General features: G+C 41.0%; 1 protein-coding gene across 1 annotated transcript; it reads right to left on the bottom strand.

Moving 5' to 3' along the window:
* Positions 1 to 50: 50 nt before the first annotated feature.
* arsa (arylsulfatase A) lies at positions 51 to 3,665 on the bottom strand (the record flags this gene model as incomplete). The annotated part of the gene is made up of 9 exons (XM_026365377.1): positions 51 to 705; positions 792 to 894; positions 996 to 1,123; positions 1,268 to 1,392; positions 1,604 to 1,773; positions 1,993 to 2,211; positions 2,326 to 2,566; positions 3,342 to 3,474; positions 3,590 to 3,665. Coding segments are annotated over 9 exons (1,491 nt in total), but the record flags the coding sequence as incomplete, so codon positions are not given.
* Positions 3,666 to 26,269: the final 22,604 nt, after the last annotated feature.

A 26,269-nucleotide genomic window follows, 5' to 3' on the forward strand; every position in this document is an offset into this window, starting at 1 on the left:
AAAATCACTCTGCCTTGTCATGGGTTTGGTCTTATGAATAAAATATATGCTTGATGTCCAAAACCTTTATTGTTGTCTTTATTGTTCCGATCTACTGTTGATGGATTGCGATTGAAGCGTATAAATATTATAGAAATTAATTCATACTTTTATGAAGCCCTTTATAATAATAAACATTGTTAAAATTCAAATTACAAAAACACATAAAAACTGTTCTAAACACAATTTCCTCACTGAGGAAACTAATTAGTTTGTATTATGAATAGTAATTAGGAAACGTCTGGCCCCGAAGAAATAACAATACTGTAGCAATTACAAAATCTACACAACATTTTGTGCTTCACTAGGCAGTATCAGTGCTGTATCGGCAGTCTTCTCCAGACTGCCTTCATTAGCAGAGTTTGTCCCATCAACAGTGGCAGCAGCTGGGTTTAGGGCTACACTGAGGATTGCAGCAAGGTGCCAGATTGGGGTTTGTTCCTTTTGATATCTGGCTCTCTCCAAACACCATAGAGGCTTCAAATTGATTCTTGACGTTTTTGATTTTCTCCAGCAAATTTTGGAGATCAGGTTTTCCCTTTAAAGTGAGAGGGTAGTTTTCAGAAGGGTCGGCCTCCAGGTCAAAGATCAGAGGGGGGTCATGAGGCTTGAGGACTGCAAATACTGAGCAATCACTGTCTGGGGTAGTAGAGCTGTGGGTAGCACCTGAAGCACAATCAGCAGTAGTGTTACTATAACTTGACTTTACATATCTCAACCTTTTAATAAATAATGTTTAAAAATGAAACTACCTCGTGTATAGAAGTGGGCCTTGTACTTCCCCAGCCTGAGAGCAAACAAGCCATACATTTCACTGGGATCTGTAGGGTAGAAAATCATCGTTTCCCTTTTACTCTGCAAAGAAAGGATTAGGCATGATATTATTGAAAATGATTTTATTTTATTTTACAGTGAATTATATGTAGAGTGAAATGTGTGAATTGTAACGCCGTCACCTTTCCTTGGTTGACAAGGATTTCTGTCATATCAACTCCATCCAGCATCACCTTGGGCAGTTGGGCTCCTGCCAGTCCAGCAATGGTGGGCAGGATATCTAGAGTACTGGCCAACTCATGAGTCACACCTAAACAAAAAGCCCTCATGTAATGATGGAATTTATTTTGTAATGAGATAAAAAGAGCGTATTTGATGCTTGGAATGCACGTAATCAGTCTGAAACCCATGGTACCTATGATATTTGTTGGAAATAGACTAATATATCCCTCACCTGGTTTAATGGTGCCTGGCCAATAGGCAATAGCCGGCTCTCTCATGCCCCCTTCATATGTGGTGCCTTTCCCACATTTCAGACAGCCGGAGTTACCTCCACGAGACATACGCATCAGTTCAGGTCTACAGGGAAAACAAAAACACAATATGTTGTGGCAGGCAAAGTCCAAAAAAGCTATGATGATATCAAGATTTTATGTAACTTGATCTTTGAACAGAGATAAATGAGTGTATTACAGCCACAATGTAGACAGATTAGAAAGAAACTCTGAACATAACTACTTGTACAAGTCATAGATTTATTTGGACATAAAATAAAAAGGGGAAAACGAACCCATTGTCAGATGTAAAGAAAACCAATGTGTTTTTAATGACTCCTGTCTTCTCCAGAGTTTTCAGCAAGTTTCCTACAGTGTTGTCAAACTCCAACAGAGCATCTCCATAGGGGCCCCTTAAAGACTTCCCAGCTGCTCCTAGCCCTGCATACTGAGGGTAGTGGGTGTGCTGGGCAAGGACGTAGAAGACAGGACAGTTATTAAAGCACTGACGTCATTTCTCATTATATATTGATGGGGAGTGAAAAGTGGAATTCATGCTCTGAAGAATTCACATGGTCATTTTGAAAACACATTTTTAATCTTCTTAATGACAGGAGGGTTCTTTTGCTTGCAGGTGTTAACTTGTTCACAAGTATTCACAATAAAAACTGGTATTGTTGCTTACGTGTGAGGGATAGTAGAGAAAGAAAGGCTGTTTTTTGTTGGCTGACGTGGTAATAAAATTTGTTGCAAAGTCACTGTAAGCCTCTTCCAGCTTCAGAAAGTTGACAGGTTGTTGCTTGATGACTTCATTTTGCATTAGTGGGACTGTTACAGTGCCAAGATCACATGTGCCGAAACATTTAACATCTGGAGGAAAACAGGTTAGGTTCCAACAGGGGCCCTGGGAAAGGAACAGGGAGACGGTGAATAGAGGTTACATAGAGCAACTGTTAACAAATACTATCACATATTACTTTTTATTAATTTAAAAACATGAAAACTCAATCATACTGACCATATCATGGGAGTAGGGGATGCCCAGGAAATGGTCAAACCCTTGTTTTGTTGGAAGAAACATCCCTTTGTCCCCAAATCCCAGGTGCCACTTCCCTATTGCAGCGGTAGCATAACCCAGGGGCTTCAAGACCTCAGCAATGGTGGTCTCATTCAGGGGAAGGCCACCAATGGAGCCTGGGTACAGCACTCCTGGGTAGATACCCGAACGGGTCTGATAGCGCCCCGTCAGCAACGATGCTCTGAAAAGCCATCATTACAAAACAAGATATTTCAGTAGCAATAAGTCCGAAGCATTTCCTATACAAGCTAAAATAGATAATAATAAAATAATAACATTTTTTTCATCTACATAAAAACAATGTTTTTAACAGGCTCATGTGAGAAAGTTATGTCATATTATGTCTTGATATGGATCTTATTAGGTTATAAATTCTGCTTTTGGTTGACAGAACAAAGAGGGGGAGATAAGGATGGAGAGAGAGAGAGAGAGGGGAAGGAACCAGGTGAGAAAGTGGTCAGGTGGTCAAGGCCACAGTGGTAATGACAGGGCAGCTTCTGTGTCATTAGATTTTTATTTGTCACTGGTAGTTCATGAAGAAACTGAGTATAATATACAAGTATGATGTTCATTTACTGATCCATGGCTCTCTGATGTAACATTACAGTAGGTTTTATCGAGTGATCAAAACTGTTTAATTAGTATCAGGTCTAACTTGGTCAACAAATTAAAATATCAAGTAAAGAGAAACTATTAGTGTAGTGAGTGGTTTGACAGGTGTGTACTGAAAACCACACTGTCATCAGGGCTAAAGATCTGAATCGTCCACGATGGTAAAGTGAAATATCTGACACCAATCCAACAATATCAACAACAATATCTAAAACACTTCCTCTCACCGTCCTTCACTTTGAGGCTTTGGACAAACGCGTCTGCGCGGCTAAATGTAAAAGGGGATTTAAGCGGAGCTGTCAGTCAGGTGGGACAGGTGGGACAGGTGGGACAGGTGTGGGTACCTGGACGGGCTGCACACGGGACTGGTGCAGTAGAAATCTGTAAACCGGAGTCCTTCTGCCGCCAGGCGGTCCAGGTTTGGAGTGAGTGAACTGGGGTGTCCATAGCTGCCCAAGTCCCCGAAACCCAAATCATCTGCAAAAAGCAAGACGAAGTTCGGCGGTGAAGCGGCACAGGTGCAAAAAAGACAAATATTCAAAACAAAGAGGCTGCTGCGACCCATCCTGCGTCGTTCACCCAAACTGCTTACATTTGAGTCGCGAGAAGGAAGAAGAACAAGAGGAACAAGAAGCAGCTCGTCCCCGAAGAGGAACCAAAACGAAACATCACGTGTTGTTGGAAACTGTCGCGTAAACATGACGTCACGCACAACTCGGAAATGTAGTCCTACTGATCAGGTTTGAACTACACAGCACAATGCAGAGCCAAGAGTCAGATTCCTGTTTTGTCTAATTTTTCTACAGCCTTCAACAATCGCAGCCACTCTTCTGAAAGACACTCATGGTGCACAATGGTGTTTCTGTGAGGGGAGGATAGGTGGTTCGGATTTGGAAGAACGGTGTATCGTCACAAGAAATCCCCCACGGGTCACATTCTTTTCACAAACAGTTATATCCATTTTATTCCATTTACTGCTTTCTCATTCTCAGTTGAACTTTGACACTTGTTACTTTGGGATATTGTACTGTTGGACGACCATGATCTGTGACTGAGACTAAGCTTTCTGACACTGGGCAGCACATTTTGCTCTAAAATATCTTGATAGCCTGGAGATTTCATTGTACCCTGCACAGATTTAAGACACCAGTTTTGTCTCATCTCATTCTTTCCTTGTGTCTCCTGTGTTCCATGTCCAGCGTGGTACATATTATTATACCAGCCACCACCAGTCTGATTTATTACAAGTTTGAAGAACTTGTAGTTTTTAACAAACCACAACTCAAAGGCAATCTCTGATTTTCATTCATTTTTAGTACTTTTTTCTTTATTATTACTTTTGTCAGGTTCAAGTTATTTCTGTGACTGCTGTATTGTGGGTTTTTCTTTCTTAATCGAAACATTATCAACAATTTTGTCCCTGCCTGTATTCTGTGGCAGGACAGAGGCTGTCCAGAATCCCCTGAGCTGTTTTTGCACCCTTCACATCAGATGTTTTGTCCGCCTCTTCACTGAAGCTGGTAGTTTAAGGACCTGCAGCTGAGTTTCTGTCCTCTGTAGCACCCTTGGTTTAGCCACTCATTTGACCTGACACATGGTCAATTACGCAAACAGGAGGAGAGATAAATCTCTGGTGCAGTGTTGCAGGAGCTACGAGTTTGAGGAGAAATGGATGTCACAGCTGATTTTGTAGCATAAGAGTCCAGTCTGGTACTTCAACCATAAAGTTATTCACTCCCAGAGCTATTCTCCTATGAGGTGGACAGAAAAAGAAGAGGTAAAGTGCTACTTGCATCTAAAAAATGCTGACACTGTGTGTGTATGATGGATATCAGGTGATTTTATTCAACAGGTGAATCCGAAGGGATTTTGTGATGAAAATGATGCTGACATCAGGTGCACTGAGGAGTGAATTCAGACAATAGCTTTTTGCTTAGTTCATTATGAGGGACTGTATATCCAGTTTACCTTTCCACCACTTTGTGTGTATGCGTCTGCATGTGTAAGGCGATGGTATCAGTTGGCTTGCACGCTGTCCAGCACCACACTTTAGCCTCAGGGAAGTGCTGCTGTGGCATCGGCTGATAGTTTTGATTAACAATTCAGTTTAACATCTCTCTGCAGCACTGACCTACATTCAGCAGCTACTGTGTGTCAGTGTGAGAGAGAGAAAAGGGAGCGAGAGGATGGAGAAAGATAGAGAATGGAGATAAAAGATGAAAAGATGCAGATGCTCCACAACTGTTGGAGTAATTCTATCAGACGTTTTCTGTTTCTCTGGTGTTTTGCTTCTCTATCTTATAGTTTTTCACGCTGTAGAATAAATCACACACACACAGCTAATCATAGATGTGTGTAATCACTCACTTTATTGGTGCATACAGTAGCTGTACTTATGCTAAACAGCCAACTGCAAAAGCCCAGAAGGAACAGAAAAGCAGGCTCACTGCTTAAAGTAATACCTTTCATACTTCACCCATGTGTACTACACAAAAAAGATCACACACAGAAACACACACATTCACAAATGCATACATATGCACGCATAAAAGGTGTGTGTGGAAATACAAAGCTGTTGCATGCAGGAAAGACTAAAGAAGAAGAGAAAATGCTCACTGAGAAGTTGAAAAACAGCCTCACTGCAGGAGCTACCTACATCTAATCACCTGAAACACTGTGCTCTGGAAACATCTCTGCAGGGAACAATTGAGCTACAGGCTTTGAAGGGGGGCATCTGACGTTCCCCTTTTTTTTTCCACGGCTGGTGTTCATTTTAAATTTAAGACTACACATGGTTTCTAAGCATCGTGCTCGTTTCATGTGAATGATTAATCAGTCGTTAGTCCAGTATCCCGTACTGAATCTGAACACCCAGCCAACATTTGGAGCCAATTTTCATGACAGTGGCTATTTCGGTTTTGACACCACTAATCATTCGTGAGGTTGTTTGCCAGACAACCCATCTAATGAGCGAGCATGTGTCATGGAGGACAATGAGAAGAGCTGCTTTGGATAAATGAAATTGATAAATGTCTGTGTGCTACACAGTCCGGCTCTGATGGCGGCTCTGACCTTTTACTGCAAGTAAATGAAAACTCTTGTCACTGACAAATACAGTGCAGAACAAGTAGCTTGAAGCACAAGCTACAAAAAAGTCTTTCCCCCGGCTTATGTGTGCACGTGTTTATGCATGCGTGTGTGGGGGGGGGAGATGAGCATCTGTCTGCGTGTGTTTATGTGAGTACATTTACAAGTGCATGTGTGTACACATGATGTGATGGTTTCAAGCAGATGGAGATGTGGTACAAAACGACCCTGCTGAACTGCGAGGACACCCTCATTCCTCATACCTTCATCTTCATTTCCATACCACCTTCTCTTACTCACAACTTTCTGTATCCTAGTTTTGGCTTCACAAGAGGCACAGCAGATAACGGCTGGTACTGAGCCAATGGTAAACAAGCACCAAAGGGCCACTGTGAAAAAACACATTTTCCTCTTGTGTTCTTGGTGCTTTTGTCATTTCACACCTTATTAACAGTCAGAACCCGTGAGTTAAACTGTGAAGGATAAGTCTGTATTGTGTGAGGGCCACTTATCTTTGTGCAGTAAATCAACTCCAAAAAATGGGGCTCAACTATTTTAGCACTAGGGGGCATCACTGGATCACAGTTCGGATTACTTCCAGCCACACATTGCTGTTAACATTAACATAATACGAGGGAAGAAACTCCGTGTCATGCTTTCATGTAGTCACTTCTGTCTCTTGCTGCAGTTTCACTGGATAAAGAAAAATCATCATCTTATGCTTTCTCACTTTGGTAACTTGAAAATTCCTGAAAGAGACTTGAACATAAGAATAAGAGATAGATAGATAGATAGATAGATAGATAGATAGATGTTTAGTTTCAGCAACAAGATTACAGTCAAGATACAATGAAAGCAGTTGGAGGTGTTGGCTAAAGTCAGGTGCGTGAGCCCAATTTGCAATAGTCTGCTGTATGAGTCCTTTCAGTGATGGAAAGACATTGTTATTCTGCCGTGTGAGCTGGGGGAGCAGTGATAGAAAACATCCTGGCAAATAAACAGAGGTTCATTGGCACAATAGAAGCTGGAACAGAGCATAGAGTTATGCAATGAAATCTAACAGGCCTCTGTAGAGCAATATGAGCTGAAGAACTCATAAATGTTTGAGGACTTGCCGGGGTAATGTGCGCTATTGTCGACATTCCCGACTCACGTACTGTAGCTCTCATTGTACTAAACCTAGAGCAGAAGTTCGTTTCACTGACATGGCACCTGTGGTCAAACTACTGAAGAAACATTACAGTCAAAATGAATGTCGCTGTCATTGTATCTTTTCTGACACTAACTCACCTCCTATACCCCCTACATATACACAGTGACTGTCGCACAGCGCCTGGAACACCTCCTGTGATCCAGTTGCTGTGGCCCTTTGTGGCCCCTGCTTTCATATGATGGACTACTGGCGGTAAGCACAACCTGCCCTAGCAACCATTTCCTCCACAACTGTCTGCTAACATGATAAAGAAAGGCAGTGGGAGTGGCCCTTGTGCTCTTTGCCATCCTCCAGCTACCCTCTGGCTGTCATCCGCTGCCACCCTGCAAAACTCTTTCCACAAGTGATTTATTCCTTTTCAGGCTGACTTCTGCGTCACCCTTACCCTTGTCAGACAGACAGACGGGCCTGAGAGATACGCAGAGATGAGAGAGGAACAGGCTTAAAATGACATACCCTCAAAATGGAGTTGCTGCTGCGTTTATTGTGATATGAGATAACTGGGGTACGCTACAAGCTAAACTGAAAATATTCAGATTAGTGTTACACGAGATAATCTGTGTATGGATGTTGAGATTTATCATCCCAGCTCCTCCATGTACTGTTCCGCTCACCTTGAGATGTGCCTTGACTCAGCTTGTCCTCAGGGACAAAAAAACTTTCCGCTTTTATTGTAAACAACTCTGTCGGAATTTATTATCATCTGCCACAAGTGTATAATCACATAGACCACTTCCTCACATCCACATTTCCATATTCATGCAAATGCTGCTGTGGAAAGAAAATGGTAATTTCATTCATTTTCCAATTTGAATTCTGCATTGTCATCATTTGTAATTGGACTAGACACAGCCAGCCCACTACGATGCACCATGCTCCTCCCCAAGCTTCTTGTTTTTAAAAAAGAAAACGTATCACAGAGCACTGTTTGGATGTAATCACTTCTGACTTGCAGTACTCAGGTTGACAATTTGCTTTTTCACATCGTTGTCATGCTATGCTACTTTGTGCTTAATTTTCATACCCATTTGGAAAACCATATTTAAATATATTCACTTAGAAAAATGCATCATTCATCACACAGAACCAACTGATACCACATGCTGTCACCGCAGATAAATGCAGGCAGCGTATATTTCACAGTGGAAGATGTGAACAAGCTTGTTAGGCTCTTCATTAGCTGCTTCAGTGCTTCCCTCGGTTTCCTGCGTGCGACCAGATCACTCCTAATGACTTGAGAGGCACAAACAATGGCGAATGTGAAAACGCACGAGCTGACATAATGATTACTTTCCCATTTGAGAGCTTTTTAATGCTTGATCAGCTGTTGGTAGTCGTGACTTCCTCTGCAGATCATCCTGACAAATAAAGAGTAGAGAATTAGCATTAAAAAAGAGAGACACACATCACTTATTTTTACACGTGTGAGTTGCGGCAGAGAGGCAGCACAGTGTGTGTTCATGTATTTACAGTTCACTCTAAAATGGTTTTATTCAGAACTCTTACCCAACTATCCAACTACACTATTAAGCGTATGTAAACATTATACTTTTCAAGGCTTGACAATGTGTTTACTTAAAGTTACATGAAGAGTAATGAGGCGAAAAAGGACAACACATAAAATGTACTTTGTGTGGTTACTTAGCAGAGCATTATTTGGAGGGCAAACTATTAATAAATTACTTGTATACTGCTTATAAATGCTAATCAGAGGGAGTTAAAATAAAATGGTGCCATTTTAGTTTTAGGACTTCTCAGCTGCATAATGAGGCTCGGTTTCTAAACTACAGCGGAGTACAGTGCATTTCATCATCCTTGTTACCACTTCCAGTGCTAGACTGTTTTAATCACATGGAATTCATTTTCAGAGGAAGCGGAGTTGTGCCGTAAATGAATTAGCAAGCATAGCATTATAAAGTGTCTAATCACAGTTTTGACTCTGAATTGGCATGGCAAGCTATTAGCTACATCAGTTTGAGGAGTGACTCTTCACAGAACTGAATCGTGTTCTCCGTCAAAGGGGTATTTAAGCTATCACACCGCATATCAGCTCCCAATACAACAATGTTCCTGAGGTTGGCCCCTGAGCAGATCTAGATTCTTGAATCAATTACCACTTCAATGCCCACAAACCCAGATCCCATTTTTTTCTGTGTCACGCTCGATAAAAGCTATTCCCCATCTTTCTACCATGTCTGTCTCTCTGCACTGAAGCTGCTTCTCATTTGTCTCCTAGATCTTTAAAGCACTGGTTATTTCACATTCTGTGAAGTCGCTCACAAATCTGGCCAGGTAGGACTCTTTCAGCAGGTGTAGCTGTCATCATTTAGGTGCCATCACATCACAAACTGAATTCAACTTCTTCCTCTCTGCAGAAAGTTTGTTTTTTTCCTGTAATTATATTAATTACAGTGAATGTTGTGCCAGATATATATGTTTTCAGCACTTCACCTCTAAGAATCTAATCAGGAGCAGTTGCAGTTCAAGTGCTCAGTCAAACCTAGATGTTTCTTCCCACGGTGCTCATAATCTAGCAAAATCCAATTCATTGCTACATGCCATAAATCTTCCCTCACCAGTCTTCCTTTCTGCTGGGCACAGAGGCCAGTGACATGTTTTCCTTGATGAAAATGCAGCAGCTACTATGCTGACAACAAAGTCTTATGTGGTCCCTGGTGAAACGGATGGATTTGTACATCAAGCGCTTGCTGTCAACAAAATAAAACTGTCAGACAAAATAAAATTGTTAACAAAAGGAAACCGCTGCACATGGGGATAAAGTCGTGATAGTATAAAAACGCACACAAAAACACAAATTCAAAAAGGTCTTTTGAGAGTGGTGAAGTACTGTATGTCGTGCATTGCTGTGAAGTGGGTTAAGGACAGACAAAACAGAAATAACATCATATTCTATTGTTAAAATTAATTGGATGTATTAGTAATAATTGAATTGACATTATATTACATTTAATTACCACCACATTATACTAAATATTTTACTAGTGAGTGAGCAAATAATATTGCTTCAAGTGTGTAGAGACATTCGTTTTTAGTCCGCCTGTGTTTTCCCCATGAACTGTCCTCTTTTTTGTCTTCTTCTATCTACACCTACAGCAGTTGATCAGCTGAAATCAGCTGCAGCTTTCCTAGAAGGTGACCTACATCCGATTTAGTCAGCATTGTTCAGTTTCATCATGAATACGTAAATTGTCTTTTTGGCTCAATTTGAGATGAGATCAATTTGAGGTTGAAGAGGAATGACTCAGAGACTGTTAAATACCCAGGAATCTCATTGACATGAGTGACAGGCGCTGCCCTTCTCAGGTGGGAGAGTGAGAGGAATATTAGGACTGTTGAACAAGCATATGTGAATGTGTGTGTGTGTGTGTGTGTGTGTGAGTGTGTTTGTGCATGTAAAATATAATTGTGCTGATAAAGATGTCACACTGCAGCTTGAGAGTGGTAATTATCAGAAGTAAATCCTTATCCCCTTAATTCATATCTGGTAAATTGCCAGCTAGAGTAACAGAATTTAGCTGATTTTCAATGTGGAGGGAAAATACAGGGCTCAGATATGCACAGCAGAAAGATCAACAATGGCTGGATTCTTCTCAGGCACACACATTGCATTCCTCAATTATTAATGCGGGTGTGGATTACCTCTGCAGAGAGGAAGAGTTTACATGAAGGTAAAAAGTGACCTGTTTGACTCTATCTGCCCCATTTCCTATTTCCATTTTCATCCCATCAGACTCCTTCAGCGATATCATCCACTTTAACTTACCTAGAGGACCTTTGAACCCGCCTCATGGTGAAACATGCAAACAGACAAACACACATTGATAGCTAATGACAGGCCAGTTGCTGAAAGGCTACCTCCTTCATTTTTTCACAGAGGAGGTATTCAGTCTTCGGCCTCCCTCTGCCTGTGTCTGGTTTGTTCTAGCCTCTCCATTTGAAAGGCCAGGTATTGTTTCACAGGCCAGGATCCTCTTACTCTTCTTACAGTACCACGGACAATAAAGAGAGGCCGCCATATCCTTTTTACACACAGAGGAACAGACAGAGTGGTTGGGTCGACAGCCTGAGAGCAGCCGTCACATTTTCCCCAGACATTTGCCCAGAAAGCTGCAAGGAAATCGCGATTTTTCCAGACTTTCAGATGAACAGATGCTAAAGCTTTCTTCATGGTGGATGGAGTTTGCTGGTTTTTCATCACACATTCATTCTGTACTTTTGTCCTTTTGTAGTTCTGAAGAAAGTTTGTTTGGTTTTGGTTTTGGTGGGACTCAGCAGTTCTCTCCCTCTGCTGTTTGGCATCCATCTCCTCAGGTAGGACAGAGCACAGAGCTGATGAATGAATGAAAACTGGAGTCGTTTAATTGTCTCTTTTCATTTTCATCACGCTGATGATCATTATCAACACATGTTCTTTTCAAAGCTAATCATTACAGTGTGCAGACTGACTGGCATTGTTATTTAATGTGTGAATGTCATTTTTTTGTCACTGTAGTCTTACCAATTTACCTTTTTGCACAGACACTTTTATCCAAAGCAACTTACACAAGACAAAGGCAAATTCTCTCTATTATTAAATTTAGCCTAAATGGTTTTGGGGGTTATTTTTCTTTTGGCATCTTGAGATGGTTCAAAACCTCTTCTTCTGGTCCTGCAAAGCAGTGACACATTGTGTTGTACAATAAACCTTATACAAAAGTATAAGGACTGAAAGTGCTACTACATACACGCGATCACACATATGTGAGAAATATTCAAGTGCCATTATTAAATCAAGGATGCTAAAAAGAAACTGAAGTTTATTTAATTCAAGTCAGCATCAGGAGGAAGTACAATAGATTTGGAAGCAGGAAGAGAGGAAGGAGTTCTTCTCCGTGACTTCCCTTACATTAATCTCCCAAGCTGCTCTGAGGACATGAACTTGGAGCTTAGCAAGCACAAGCTTTGGTATCTTTAATAAGGACCTTTGGCTTCTGTTAACCTCCCATGCTATATTTGGTATTACCTTTAATAGCTTTGGGACAAATTTAAATCCACTGAATATTAAATATAAATAGTGCTTAAAAGATGTGATGAGAATTTCATGAACGCTCACACAAATCTTCTTCCATGTCATACTGTATGTCTCATGACTCGAGTGTGACTCGTTGAAAAGCCTCTAATGATGTTTTTTTTACATGTACTGGTTAAGTGAATGGCTTCTCTCTGCATCGTCTCCTGACACCCTCGACATGCTCTATGCCTCTTGTCTCCTTTCATCACTGCCGCTTTCAGGGCTCCGTCTTACCCTCCTCAACTTCTCCATCTGTTTCAATTAGCCAAAGAGCAGGATGGAGCGTTGAGGTCAATCAAACAGGCTCGGAGCTGCAGGTGTACCTACAGTATACTGTAGCACACAGCTGACAAACAGGAGTCACTCTGTGCCTGTTAGGGGGTACACTGTCACAGGTGAGAATATGAGACTATCATTGCTGTAAGGGAACCGCCAAGAGTGTTTGTGGGCTGCTGGGACCATTTTCGCACAAGGAGGCACGCAGTCGGTGACAATCAGAGCCTTAGAGATACAGACTCAAGCAAACAAAGACACAATAGAGTATTGATCCACCCTCACCTACCCTCACCCATCTTCCACCCTAACCCAACCACACTGGGTTTCCCTCTCTGTCTACTGTGCATGTGTGAGAGTGTGTTAGTGTTTGTTCTGGTGTTCACAAAGCACCTTCATGGAGTATATTATTTATTTTATTACATACGTGTGTACACCATGACATCATTCTTTCTGAGGGATGTATTCTACCTTCGTATCTCAAGTCTCAAAAGTTCAGAAAACGAACATGCAAAATTCCTACTTAGTGTTTTGAACCTTTGAAAGTTGAATTGGCATCGCTTTCAGAGATTTGTCAAACTTTGAGCCAAATTTTAACTCTGAACAGTTTTATAATTGAACATACAGGCCCAGATGTCTGCCAATCTGTGTCCCTGCTCCCGCACAGGAACAAGCAACCCAGTCATTTCAGACCTGAATCCATCTCTCTGTTCTCAAAAGGCTCCCAGGCTGCTGGCAATGTAGCCACGAAGGTGATCAAAAGCCTTCAGATGTCTACATCTGTGTGCCCTGCAAATAGTGCGTGTGTGTTACAAGTGTTCCAACCTTCTACCAACAAAGGACTCTCTTTGACTTCCATGCTCCAACACTAAAATGAAACACTGGATCTCAACGTTTGTGATTGGCCTAATGAATGGCAGTCAGGTCAGCCAATGGCACAACAGCATTGAGGGCCTCGAGGGTTGAGTTATAGAGGATGTAATACCAGCAGAATGGAGGCAGATGCTCTTTTGACTCTGTGCCAGACACAGGGAGAGATGCTAATGACATTCTCCCTCAAGCACTGAGGAGATATAGAGAGAGAAACACTAATGACTCTCTATCTCTCTGGTCACTGGTAAGCCTGCAGACAGCTTGTTAAGTCTCACAGCAGAGTAACAAGGTGTTTTCTTTTTTTTTTTTCTGAATGTTTGGAGGCGACCACACAGAAAATGTCTGGCAATTAAAAGCATATGTGCAATTAACAGGGTCTGTGATAAGAGGTTGCTGGTCTGGCTCTGTCCAAAGGTGACCAGATCCACCTACCCCCACCTAAAAGCTCACTGTTACACATAACATTTTGTTTGTTTAATCTCTTCAAAACACCCAAATCCAAAGTTTTAAAATGACAAACTGTGGTGTTACAGGGTTTTGTGCCAGACAGTTTCCTGGCTTAGAGCAGGTACTTCTTCGCTAGTTGCCTGGAAACCTATTTCCAGTCTTTATGCTGAGCTAACCGTGTCCTAGCTTTAACTTATGCACCCATGAGAGTACTACGAATCTTCTCATTTAAAGCTTAGCAATAAAGGCAGTGTGCATATTTTCCAAAGGGTGGCGTGTTCTGTGTTCTACAGCTCTTCATTTCAACAGAGGAGGATGTTGCTCCATCTTTAGCTACATCCCAAACTAATATCTGTCATTATTAATGGTGGAAGGCAGAGTAATTGGCTATATTACAGTCTCTTCCTCTGAGAATCCTTCCCTGATTAAGGAAATTATCATGCTCCGATGTGTGATAAAGATTCATAGATATACATGTTAAGGCTCTGTCTCTCACACAAACACACACACACACACACACACACACACACACACACACACACACACACACACACACACACAGCACTCATTACTAATTACTCTTGGAGGTGTTGCAAAAGTGAAAGCTGCAAAGCTGTATAAAAATCCTTCTGACTTGATCCTTCTGAGTGTTTTCCGTGATTGTGCAACCTTGTGAATGATGATTTTCTGATTACATAATCTAAAAATAAACAAAAAAAGGTGAATGCAGGTGAAAGCCTATTGGGCGGCTGAGCAATGTGAGGCATCATAAAGCATCATAAAAAACAAAAACAGGCTTTATCCAATTTTAGGATTTTCCCATATTTTTCTCCCCTCAGAAATAAACATTTAGGCTTTCCATGGAAGAGCTGAGATGCTGATTTGTCTCTACACATGAAGCCTGGGGTTAATTCAGAACCTCAGCCTAAGCTTCATCCCTCATTGGCTGAGAGATGCCTATGACGGGAGCCACTGCAAAGAATGACTGACTGTTTGGCTCTGACACCCACCACCCCCCCCACCCCCAATAGCAAGTATGACTCAATCACTTTGAGGCAAGAGTAAGACTCATGTGTCACTTTGAAACCTTCTGTTTCTCTCCAAAGCATCAGTCATTGCTGTTACAAAATTTAAGGTGTAGGACTGATGGCAGAGGCTGAGGTCAGTGATTTTTGGTTGACGTGTGAACGCCAACTCTTACACTGACCGGTAACAACATGAGTTCAGTCATGTGCATGTGGAAACAAACTGAAGTGCACTGTGAAACATATCATAAGAAAAAAAGAGAGACAAAAAAAGACAAAGACTTTCAAATATATTCTGAGATGTTGTATTTGCACAGAGTTGGCTATTAGCCTCTTCTTGCAACAGATAGTATTTGATTACTTTCATTTTTCTCCAGGCATGATATGATCTTTTCTCGAATGCAACGCTGCACACAGGCTCCCAGGGTTTAAAGTTCAGCATTTTTATGTAGACGTTTAAATAATTGAACATGCAGATTAGAGGTGGGACAAATTATTAAACAGCTTTACGATGTGGTCTCTTGTACAGTGTTATCAACACAGTGTCACTAATATCTTGATCAAGATATTGTTCCTTTATTAATAGTACTACTACAAGAAAATTGAATTTCTGACATACAGGGTATCTTTTCAGCACAAAAAATTAACACCCAAATGGGGTTATATTCAGTGTTATGTTGTTAAAACTATAACTGATAATATTTTTATTGGGAGATAATTTGATTGGTTATCTTGCCATGTAACACATAATGTCACATAATGTCACATGTCATTTTACAGTAACGTACAGCTACCCTGTAAATCCCACCTTTATTGGTTTCATGTGTTTGCATTAGTGGTTAACTTATAGAGGTCCTGTTGGAGCCTCTCAGCTGTTTCTGAGGTGTTTAGTGTCTGTGCTCCCTGCTTCACCCCTCCTGCTGATCCAATCGTCACTGTAATGACAGTGTTGACTTTGCCGCCGGCTTCGCTGTCTCTCTCATTTTCACTGTCATTTCGTCTCTCCATCTCATTCTCTTGCTTTACGCGCCTGCCCTCCATCCCTCTATCTTCAAGGATTGATTTGGCATTTAACCTTAGGATGATCTCAAAGAATTTGCTCAAATAAAACATCACCGCTCTAGACGTTTTACTGCCTTTCTTTAATTTCTTCAAGTGTCTTTCGCCCCATTTGCGTCAATTTCTATTCAGTTTAATTTTAGGTAACCTTCTCTGGTCACTTTGGATTTAGTTTGTATGTGTCTGATGTAATAGCTGTGTTGCTGTTGATTAAAAGTAGTCAAGCTTCTCATTCAATACTTTACATATGAGCCTGGTGAATACCATAACTGGTGGTAGATGAGACACGAGATATGCTTACATCAGTAGATCAATAGAACAAGAGATTTAATAAAGTCATGATTGAGTCAAGATTGTTTTATAATAAATAGTAATTCTCTTGAAACTACCCCACTTTCTCTCGCTTCATCACACTGAAAGGTGAATTATGGTTAAATGTAACTCTAGGCTGTTTTCATGGTGAACACTCAAACTGTAATTGAATGTAATGTTCTCCATCAGAGAACTCTCAGATGAATCATGTTGTTGTTGGTTGGAACATGCAGTATATATAGGATGTGTGTATACATGTGCCAGAGTGGGGCTGTAATATAAAACCCAAACAAGTTACGTCAACTAAGGTGAGTTTTATCCTAAGAACATACATAAGATATTTCCTTCGTACTCGGCTTGTAAATATGCCATCGAGTTCATACTCATTGAAGGAGCAGCCGAGCAACATGAGTCCACCTGTGCTAGTAGAGCTGGAGTGAAACTGCACCATCTTGTCTTCTCTTACAGTTCCTCTTATGGACTCCATGGGCTGATGAGGGTGACGTGAGGTGCTTGCACTCCCTGCCGTGAGATTAGCACAACACAAATTTGTTTCTTGGGTTGTTCAAATATGCGGCCTGTTGCTCTGTCGTCCTTCTGCACTATGCGATGGTATTTCACACAGTCCCATGCCTCAGTGGTTTGTTCAGTGGAATATTTGTGCAGCAGATTTATCAAACTGCAGCCACAGTTTGGAACTGAACTGTGTTGGCTTGTCCCCTGTTCTTCTGCATAATTTTGGAAAGTAGGTGAGGAGTTGCTGTTTGTCTTCAGCTGATTAGACTCACTGACCTGAGGAACCATGGAGTGGCTGGGGCTTGTGTCACAGTTTTGCCTTATATGGAGGAACACTGTGCATAAAAGCACAAAATTAAGGTTAAAAAAATCTAACCACTGTTGTTTACTTTTTCATCCATCTATTGCACTGCTTATTAGCAGCCCCTAGCACTCAGTGGTGGTTAACTCAATTAAGTAGCTCCATTATAATCAGTAAGAGCTGGAACAGCAGTCTGAGTTATCATAGAACTGATGGATGCAGCTATAACCTGCTGTTTACATGCAGAAAGAACTCACTGGCCTCTGTGTAGTTGGGCACTGAAATGGGAAAAGGCACAGTTGGACATTGATTGAAGAGTTGCAATTTACATGCTGCAGAGATCTGGAACAAGGTTTCTCTGAATCTCATAGCTTCTGTTCATAGGGGTTTATGCCCACAGAAACAGGACAGAGAACTGCTGCTGTAGGATGCAGCACAGACATCAGTAATAACACAGAATCGGATGCTGGATGTAGGAGATAGACAGCCAGGTATCCAGTCAGACAGAGGAACAGGCAGGGAGACAGCAGCCACGCACAAACATGCAAGCAAACACACACTGAGTGAGTGAAGTAAATGCAATTACAGCGAACCACAGGGGAGCATATAAAACAATACGGTTGTTACACTTTCAATATCAACAATATCAACAATGCTTAGCCATTACAAATGGAAGAAAATTACTGTAATAATGTGAAGTAGATGATTGGAGTCTGAGACATATTAAATTTCTGATTGAATTTCTGTGTTTTGTTTTCATACAAAATGCCCTAACCTAATTAACAGCGTTGAAGCTGAATTCTGAGGGTTTGTCTTTGAAGTCTTGCCCTCTGCATGCAGTTAGAAAAAAAAAAAAGAAACGCGTCTCTTCTGTGGAGCGGTTCCTTTTTGTGCTCTGTGCCTTGGTAGCACATTCACTCTGATCACGACTCAGCTGTTGGCCAAAAACAAAGAAAACAGAGAAACTCATTACTGCTCCTCTGCCCTTCCAGTTGGTTTTCTTTTTTTTTTTTTTTTTTAAGTGAGGCTGCAAATAGTTCCAGAAATAAACACAGCATGTGTGTGTCTGTCTGTGCGCGTGCATGACTCAGTGATGCTTGGTTCTGTGTGATAGGATAATAAGACCTGTTGTTGTTGCCTAAATATAAACTTCACTTCATTCTTAATTTAATCTGGTTTCAACAAAGGCATTTAGAAACTACAGTAAACATATATTTCTCTCTGCAGTTGTCTTGAAACCTCTGGCTGACAATTTTATACCAACTGCACAGCTTCAAATCCTAAGATCTATGTTCGGGCAAGGTTAACTTGGCCCTACCATCCTGTATAACCTGTTTTTATAACACCTCTCAGATGTATTTCTCTTTATCAGATCTGGGCCCAAGTTGTGCCCTCAATGCCTGTCTCCACTTCGCCAGAAGTGGGCACTGGGCAGACATTAGCGGACAGGTCTTATAACCTCTCATCTCACACAGAGAGTCCAGACAATCCTTTTGGAAGCAGCAGATCTCTTTCCTCACTTCTCCTGACTCTCAGCGGCTCAATACGATCAAACTATCAGCCCATAACTCTACGAGACAAGAGACAAAGCTGAAAAGGGGAGTAATTAGTGCTCGGCACCATACTTAAGTGGGATTTTTTTTTTGTGTGTATGTGAACGTGTGCGGGGGGGAGAAACAGGGGGAAGTGAGCCTAGTAAGACAGACACAAAAAGGACCGGACCAGCTCATCCTTCTGGATTCACTGTGCCCCGTCTACAATAGAAAACTAAGGACAGTGGATAGGGTGGTTTTCAGATCTCATTAGCAAAATGGCTTCCCAGGGGGTAAAGGTTAGTTTTTGTACAGCTATAGCTAACACAGCAGTTGTGATGGCTCCTGTGAGAGTGGGATTTTGAAAGTAAACGTATATCAGTATGGTGTGTGTATGTGTGTGTCTGTGTGTTGACTCTGTCTTCCTGCTGACCTCAGAATGTGGTTTTCTTTCAGAGCAGATGCTCCTGGGAAACTAGGGCAGTGTTTGCAATGTCTTTTATTAAGCGTGTCCCTCAGTCAGGTTCTGTCCTCTGAATGTCCCGTACAGCATTTGTTTCTAAGTGACAGCGTTGGACATCAAGGTCAGAGCGCAGCAGCCACTGAAAACTTACTGTTGAATACTTTCTGAAGTCCTTCACTGGGAAAGGACTAATTTATAAAGACAGTACATATAAAAACTACTCACCCTCTTATTATGCTTTTCAGGGTCTAATATTGTATATACACTTTTGTGAAGTTGGGTGTCTTTGTTACAAATAGACAGAGGCGCAAAAGCTTGACATGTGTTTACATGCTGGCTTGCAGTAAAACTCACACCTTTCAGGCTGCTATGCTTTATTTTTGAGAGTTTCTTCAAAATGCTGCACCCCTTGACGACAAACTGATGGAAGTCCATAACTAGTCATTCATTTTGGGCACTCACTAAGTACATGAATCTGCCTCCAGACTCTGGTCAGCTGATTGCACAAGTGTTCACCCTCTTTAGAGCAACTCCCTTAAATCAAAACAGGTGAAGCCAAGTTAGAGGCCAAGGGAGGTAAATACTTTATACAGGCACTATACAGTGTTTGTTCCAGGCAGTTTTATTCCCTCAATCTAGTAATGCCACAATTATTCATCTCTTGTTGGCCTACACAGAGCTACAGAGAGCCACAAAGAACACCAAGACACATATGCTCCAAACAACCACACTGACGGGTCGTGCATGATTTAAATAAAGAACCCATTTCCAATATAGTGCTATTTTTCTGAGTTCCAGTGAACCAGTGATGCGAATATGTCCAGTAAGTAGAAACTGTATTTTGTCACCTTAATGTCAGTCAACCCACTGACATTGAAACCAAGTCAAAACTGCTTGGTTTCAAGGAAGGGTAGGCACAAGGAGTTTGATTTCCCTTCTGGAATAGAATCGTTCATCCTGAAAAAAACCATGAAGAGAAATGCCTCAATAATCACAGTTTGACCGGGGGCTCTATTCCACACACATCTGACACAATTACACCTTTCAAGTCCAAAGACCACACTTGCACACTCCTTGTGCACTCTGCAAGCATATGGCCTGAGACAAAGACAGGTATCTGCGTGCGTGTGTGATAATCTGTTTAATACTGTATCTAAAACAATGCACTTGTGTATTTTGTGTGCAAAATGTTCCACTTTGTGATCTAGGAGGTCATTAGAGGAAGATGACCACTGAGGGCTATCTGAGCTTAACTGATGTCAGCTGGAGTTTACGGTGGATTACTGATGTGCGTCTTGCTCCATGACAACCAGGTGTGTCACAGAGAGGTGAAAACAGGAAGGGAAGACAGATTGATGGACAGGAGAGGAAAAGGAGGAAATGGAGAGAGGAGGAATGTCAAATCTGGTGCATTAGAAGTGATCTTGGCAGGAGAGTTACCATAGCGACCTGGTGAAAGCTCTGCAGCAAGTACGAGCTCTGAGAGACAAGAAAGAAAGGAGGGGAGAGTCGATCTTGAGGTATTCTCTCTCTCATTGTCGTTCACAGCAGTGTATTTGGAGAAGGCTGTTTACTTACAGTAATTACTGTGTTTGAATAAAAGTCCTTGGTAGAAGTGTGTGATCAACTCTACGAACACCAAATACTTATTATTGACATAATTAATGCAGTATTTATCACAATGTTCACGGGAACTCAGGTTTCTGGTGTTACTTCAACTCTTTCATTATTAAAGCCCAGCCAGGTTAATCAAAGTCCTGTTAGACTCATCAGTGCACAGCGCCACTGTGACAATCGCTGGTTAAAAGGATATGAAGCAGAGCTACGCATCCATTTACATCAGCACGATCTTTGTAATGTGGATGGTAATTGGTAGTCTTTGATGCACTGGACCACTGGGAACACTGACTTTAATAAGCTTATTCACCAGCATGAAGATTCAGATAGGGGTTGTGCCATAGACAACCAAGGGGATAAATGAACACACAGACACACACATAGGAACACACCACCCTCTATGAAGGCACATGGTAAATTTTAAATATGACATCTATGGTATAAGAGCACATAGCACTATACTGCTACGTTAACCCACAAGCACAAACACACAACCCCGCAGATACACAGGGGAGGTGCAGAAGATAGGCTTTTCTAAGTAACAGGATCTCCTGGGAATATTCAGAGCCTGATATCCAACTCCCTGAAGACGCAACAAGAGATGGACACACGAGACAAAGATTAGCAAAGCTACCATAGCTACTCTTCTCCACATTATTCTCTCTATTGCTGTCTGTACTCTCCACAATGCCACCACAAGACAGACGAGAACAAATAAGACCCATGGTAGATAAATGAATGATGCTTTTCCTAATCATCATCATCAACAAAAACAGATAATATATATATATGTATATATATATATGTTCTGTAATAGTAATTTTGCCATTCAGATTCCTATCAACACATTATAATATTACCAAATTATCATCTATCATAATAAAATAAAATGTTTCCATATTGTATTGGTCAAAGTATAGTGAGGCGTTTTCCTTTATAGAAAAAAGCATGCTGCCTTTTAAAACATAGGCATATGTTTTGTAACGTTTTGAGAACATTAAAACATTAATAAATAAACATAAACTAAAGTAACTGATGGTTGCAGTTACAGTACAGTATTCAAAGAACTCCTCCTAGTTATTTTCTACAGCAGTCAGTGTTTTACAACCAGAGCTTCTTTTGACATCTCTTACAGGATAAACGCCAGATAATGCCATGTGTTGACAGCGTCTTTAGCACACAATCATGGACAAAAGAGGTGCATTGATCGACCTCTCTCTCTCTCTTTCCCTCTCTCTGTGGATCGTTTCCAAATGTCAAGCAAAGACATTCTTTGGCCAGTCCCTCACCCCGCTTATCACCCAGGACGTTTGTTAGCTGTGGCCCTGTGTTTGCATACAGTAGGAGTCTTTTTGGTGCATGTCTTAGTTGACATTGCTGAAGGGTTGCTTTGCTTGTATGTTCTAGAGAGACTAAAGAAATGTCACTCAAACTCCATCTAGTGCAACGCAACTTGCTGCCATCACATTTTCTTTTCGACCCCGTGACACAAAGTCATCTTTTTTTTTTTTAAATCCAAGCAAGGTTGAATGGGTGATACGTCGTTCCATGTTCAATCACTCTACTTGTCCCATTTGAAGAGATTCGCCCGTTCACCTCCTGTTCACACAGATTTCTGAGCATGAGCTGTACGTGTGTGTGTTGGGGGTATTTTGTCTCTCTTTGTGCGATGTCATCTGGCACCATGTGCGAAAGAGATTAAGCATTCCTCACAGAAATCTCATTTCTCTCCTCAGCACTCGGTCTATGCATTTCTCAGCATCGCAACCACTCAAAGGAAATCCCATTGAGGGTGATAGAGAGAGAGACAGGGAGAGAGAGAGGTTTAGAGCTTGTTCATTTCAGCTCCAAGCACTAGCCTTATTTCTACATGGTGCACTGCAATTATTGATTTTCTATTTTGCTGATAGCTGTATATTATCTGGCCCGTGTGTGTGAGTAAGACTTACAAAGTAGTGGGTCATTTGCACAGTGTGTGTAATTGTCTGGCAAAAGTCACTCTTAGAAAAGCTGTGGGGTCTCCATGGTTACCAGCAAGCATGTTTCTCGCTCTTAATTTCACTAGAACTAGATTCTCCCATGTGGGTAAATCAAACAGTGTTTGATATAGTGACCTGAGACATACACATATATAAGAGAGTCAGCTGATTTTTGCCAAAAAAGCTTTTTCGTTCACTTCTCTTTTAGTGCCTGGAGACAGCAACATAAGGTTTTTTTTCCATTCAGGTTTTTATTGCCTGGGGCTTATGTCATCTTGGATTCTCATCCAGCCAAGTACATTTATCAAATATAATCTCTCTCAGCACTGTCAACTGTCTACTTGAGGATGAAATACTCAAAATAATGATTATTTTAAAAGCTTTATCATATCACTGATGTCAGAGTTTCATTATTTACTCGCTGTGGTGTGGGAATGGTTGCTTTTTTTATGTGGTAATGATGAATAATCATGAATAAAAACTGTAACCCATAGGCATATAACCGTATAATCTGGGGTCAATAAAGGATCCATGTGACGCTTGAATGTGTTGGCCTCAATTCATAAACTCATGCACATAGAGAAAGACAATGAAAACAAGGAGGGGGTAGTGGATAATTGGCATCATCTCTTTCGTGAGCAAGTGTTTGTTTTATGTCAATTAACAAAACAAGGGTTCAGCTTAATGAGGCTAATGAGAATGCACCTCATTTGGCTCTGCTACTTTAGCGATTTGTGGGTGAAGGAACAAAACACACTCACACACCTGCATGCACGCACACACACTTATTCAACACAGGCCCACGTATATGAAGTGTCTTATAAAATAACATAAAACTGAAACCGTATTTATAATTTGTATGATGGATGGAAACATTACATTGAAACCTGTGACTTATCATAGAACTTTTCTAATTCTTTGTAATGGTTGCAATGGAAAGTATTTGAAGCTAAGGAAAATACATTTAATAAGCATCATACTTCACCTAGTTAGACTTATCAAGTTGATTATTTAAATTATTAATCAGTCCAAGTCACCATAACTAATAATGACTGTAATCAGAGGCTGTTTCATGGCTGATGATGAGTACTCTCCATTTCCATTATCATCATCATGGGTATGGTTGTCTGTGTAATCTACCACATAGTGATCAGTTGAAATTTGGTAACGCTGATAAGGCTAATCAGCAATTAGCGTGTGTGTTTCCTCCATGTCTGTACAGTATGTGTGCACAAGTGAATTTGAATGTGTTGTTGAGTATGTGCTAAGGTGCATATTAGCATTGTTTATTGACTGTGGTGACAGCCGTGTCAGACTCAGTTCAGCTCTTTTTGTGGTTGTGTGCTATTTGAGACTAGTGAATGCTTGCAAAGCAATGCTCCAACGAGAGCTGCGAGCACCTTCAAAAAGAGTTAAATTCACAACATAATGTATAATCATCTCCATCGGTGCTAATCAACATCAAAATTCAATTCAGGTAGGACTCAGGGGGAGCTGTGCTCGTCCCCTGCTTGGAGACGACTGTTTTGATTTCCATTATGCCCTTTAAACCAATAATTAACTTCAAAGTTATGAGTGAAGAATATCTGGATTGTTCCTCTGGAGGAACAAAGAAGTATGAAATTCAAGTTTCACTGCATTTTTCGTCAGCTCGTAACATAGCTGCTATTTGTTTTGGACAAGGTGACATAAAATGTAATTGACTTAGGAAAACACCAGGGTCAGGCAAAATTGGGTTTCTTCACAAGGTGACACATGTTTGAACAATAGATCAATTAATAATTAAATGAGAAATTCCCATAGTGGGCATCGGACTTGACATTTAGGATAACACACTTGGCAGCATTTCCCATATGCTCTTTTTGCTGATTTTCAGTAAACTATGATGGAAAGAGGAACACAACAATTTACACTTGTCTGTAATCTCTTGTCTGTAATTCAGGTCTAAATAATTGAAAGTCTCTTTGTGCAGAGCGGCTCTGTGGTATTTGCTAAACCTCTTAAATGAGTGTTCTTCACTAATGGCTGACCATATTCCCAGGATGCTTCAGCCATTTGCATAGCAAATCCTTGATGGTGGGCAAGACAGTGAAGCCCAGTCAAATGTGCGATAGCAGGTGTTTCAGGTCGTAGTTGTAGTGGTGGTTTGTTTTTGCCTTTCTGTTTGATTACCGTTCCTGTGTTCTGCATGGCTGAACACTGAGCCGCACAGCAGAGCCAGCTATCTATCTTTCCGCACAAAAAACACACACAGACTCAAACACACACGGTGGAACAAAGTAGAGTCCAATTTATTTACACCACCAGCTGTTCACACCTGTCAAAAGTGGGCATCATAAACACCGCAGCCCATCTGAGACGAGGTAGACACAGAATAGAATCTGTTTTACATTCATTAATTCACTCCAAAAAGGGGACAAACTGTGCCTATTTAAACATTGACATACGCCCCCACACCCAAGGTCAGTAAATGGTTTACCTGGCCCCTGTGGCCCCACAGCAGCAGTTTTGAGAGTGGGTACTTTGTCTGGTGCTGACCTTCATTTCTCAGGTTGTTTATTCACCCAGGACTACACACATTCCAGTCTGGCAGCAGAGATGTGAGAACAGTTGATGATGGATTAACAGAGGAAGGCGCTAGGACTGGTTTAAAGCCGAGGAGATGGACTCTTGTGATTTTGGTCATTATGCTTCCCACCCAAATCCCTCACTTCCTCTCCTTCTCTCTCTGCCTCGCTTTCATTCTTTAATTCTCATTTCACTCATCACACGACTCATTTATTCTGTTATTTTCTCACATTTATCACCTTTTATCAATATTCCCACCTTATTGTGACAATCATTTCTCTGTGTTTTTAATTCCTGTGTTTCCCTTCCATTATCTATTTCATTTTTCTCCATCTTCACCAATCAAATCAATCTCTCCCTTCCAGGTGCAACTCATCTACCTCTCTCCATTTCTCCACCCTGCTCTGGCTCATCTGCATGCTGCTCTGTCTTCATGCTATTCATTAATTCTCTCTCTGTGCCTGTTTCCTCAGCATTGTTTCCCCTGTTTACTGTGATCAATGCGCCTTGTTATCTTGCATATGCTTTTTTCTAGTGAGCCTGGCAAAAGCTGATCAAAAACATTGTTATAGACACTCATCACTTACACTATCCTACTCAGTACGTACTGTACAGTATATACTTTCAAATCGATAGCAATGATTGTACTTTATTTACTTCTAGAGCTCATTCACAATAGTCTAAATGACTGCAGTATTGACTCACAGCATTCTTATATTTACAGTGTTCTTATATTTGTAACTGGTTAAGACGTCAATACTAGTTTAAGGTCAAGCTCAATTTGCAGTCTAAGTATATATATGTATACACCCTTTCTTCTCAGTAAAGCTTCTTTCGCAGTACTGGTACACAGGACTGGTTAAAAAACTATAAATTACTATGACATCACAGGAGACTGAACTCCACAGAAAGTGACAAACTGCTTTTTTAAAAATG

The sequence above is a fragment of the Anabas testudineus genome, chromosome 6, assembly GCF_900324465.2.
Source record: "Anabas testudineus chromosome 6, fAnaTes1.2, whole genome shotgun sequence".
Lineage (NCBI taxonomy): Eukaryota > Metazoa > Chordata > Actinopteri > Anabantiformes > Anabantidae > Anabas > Anabas testudineus.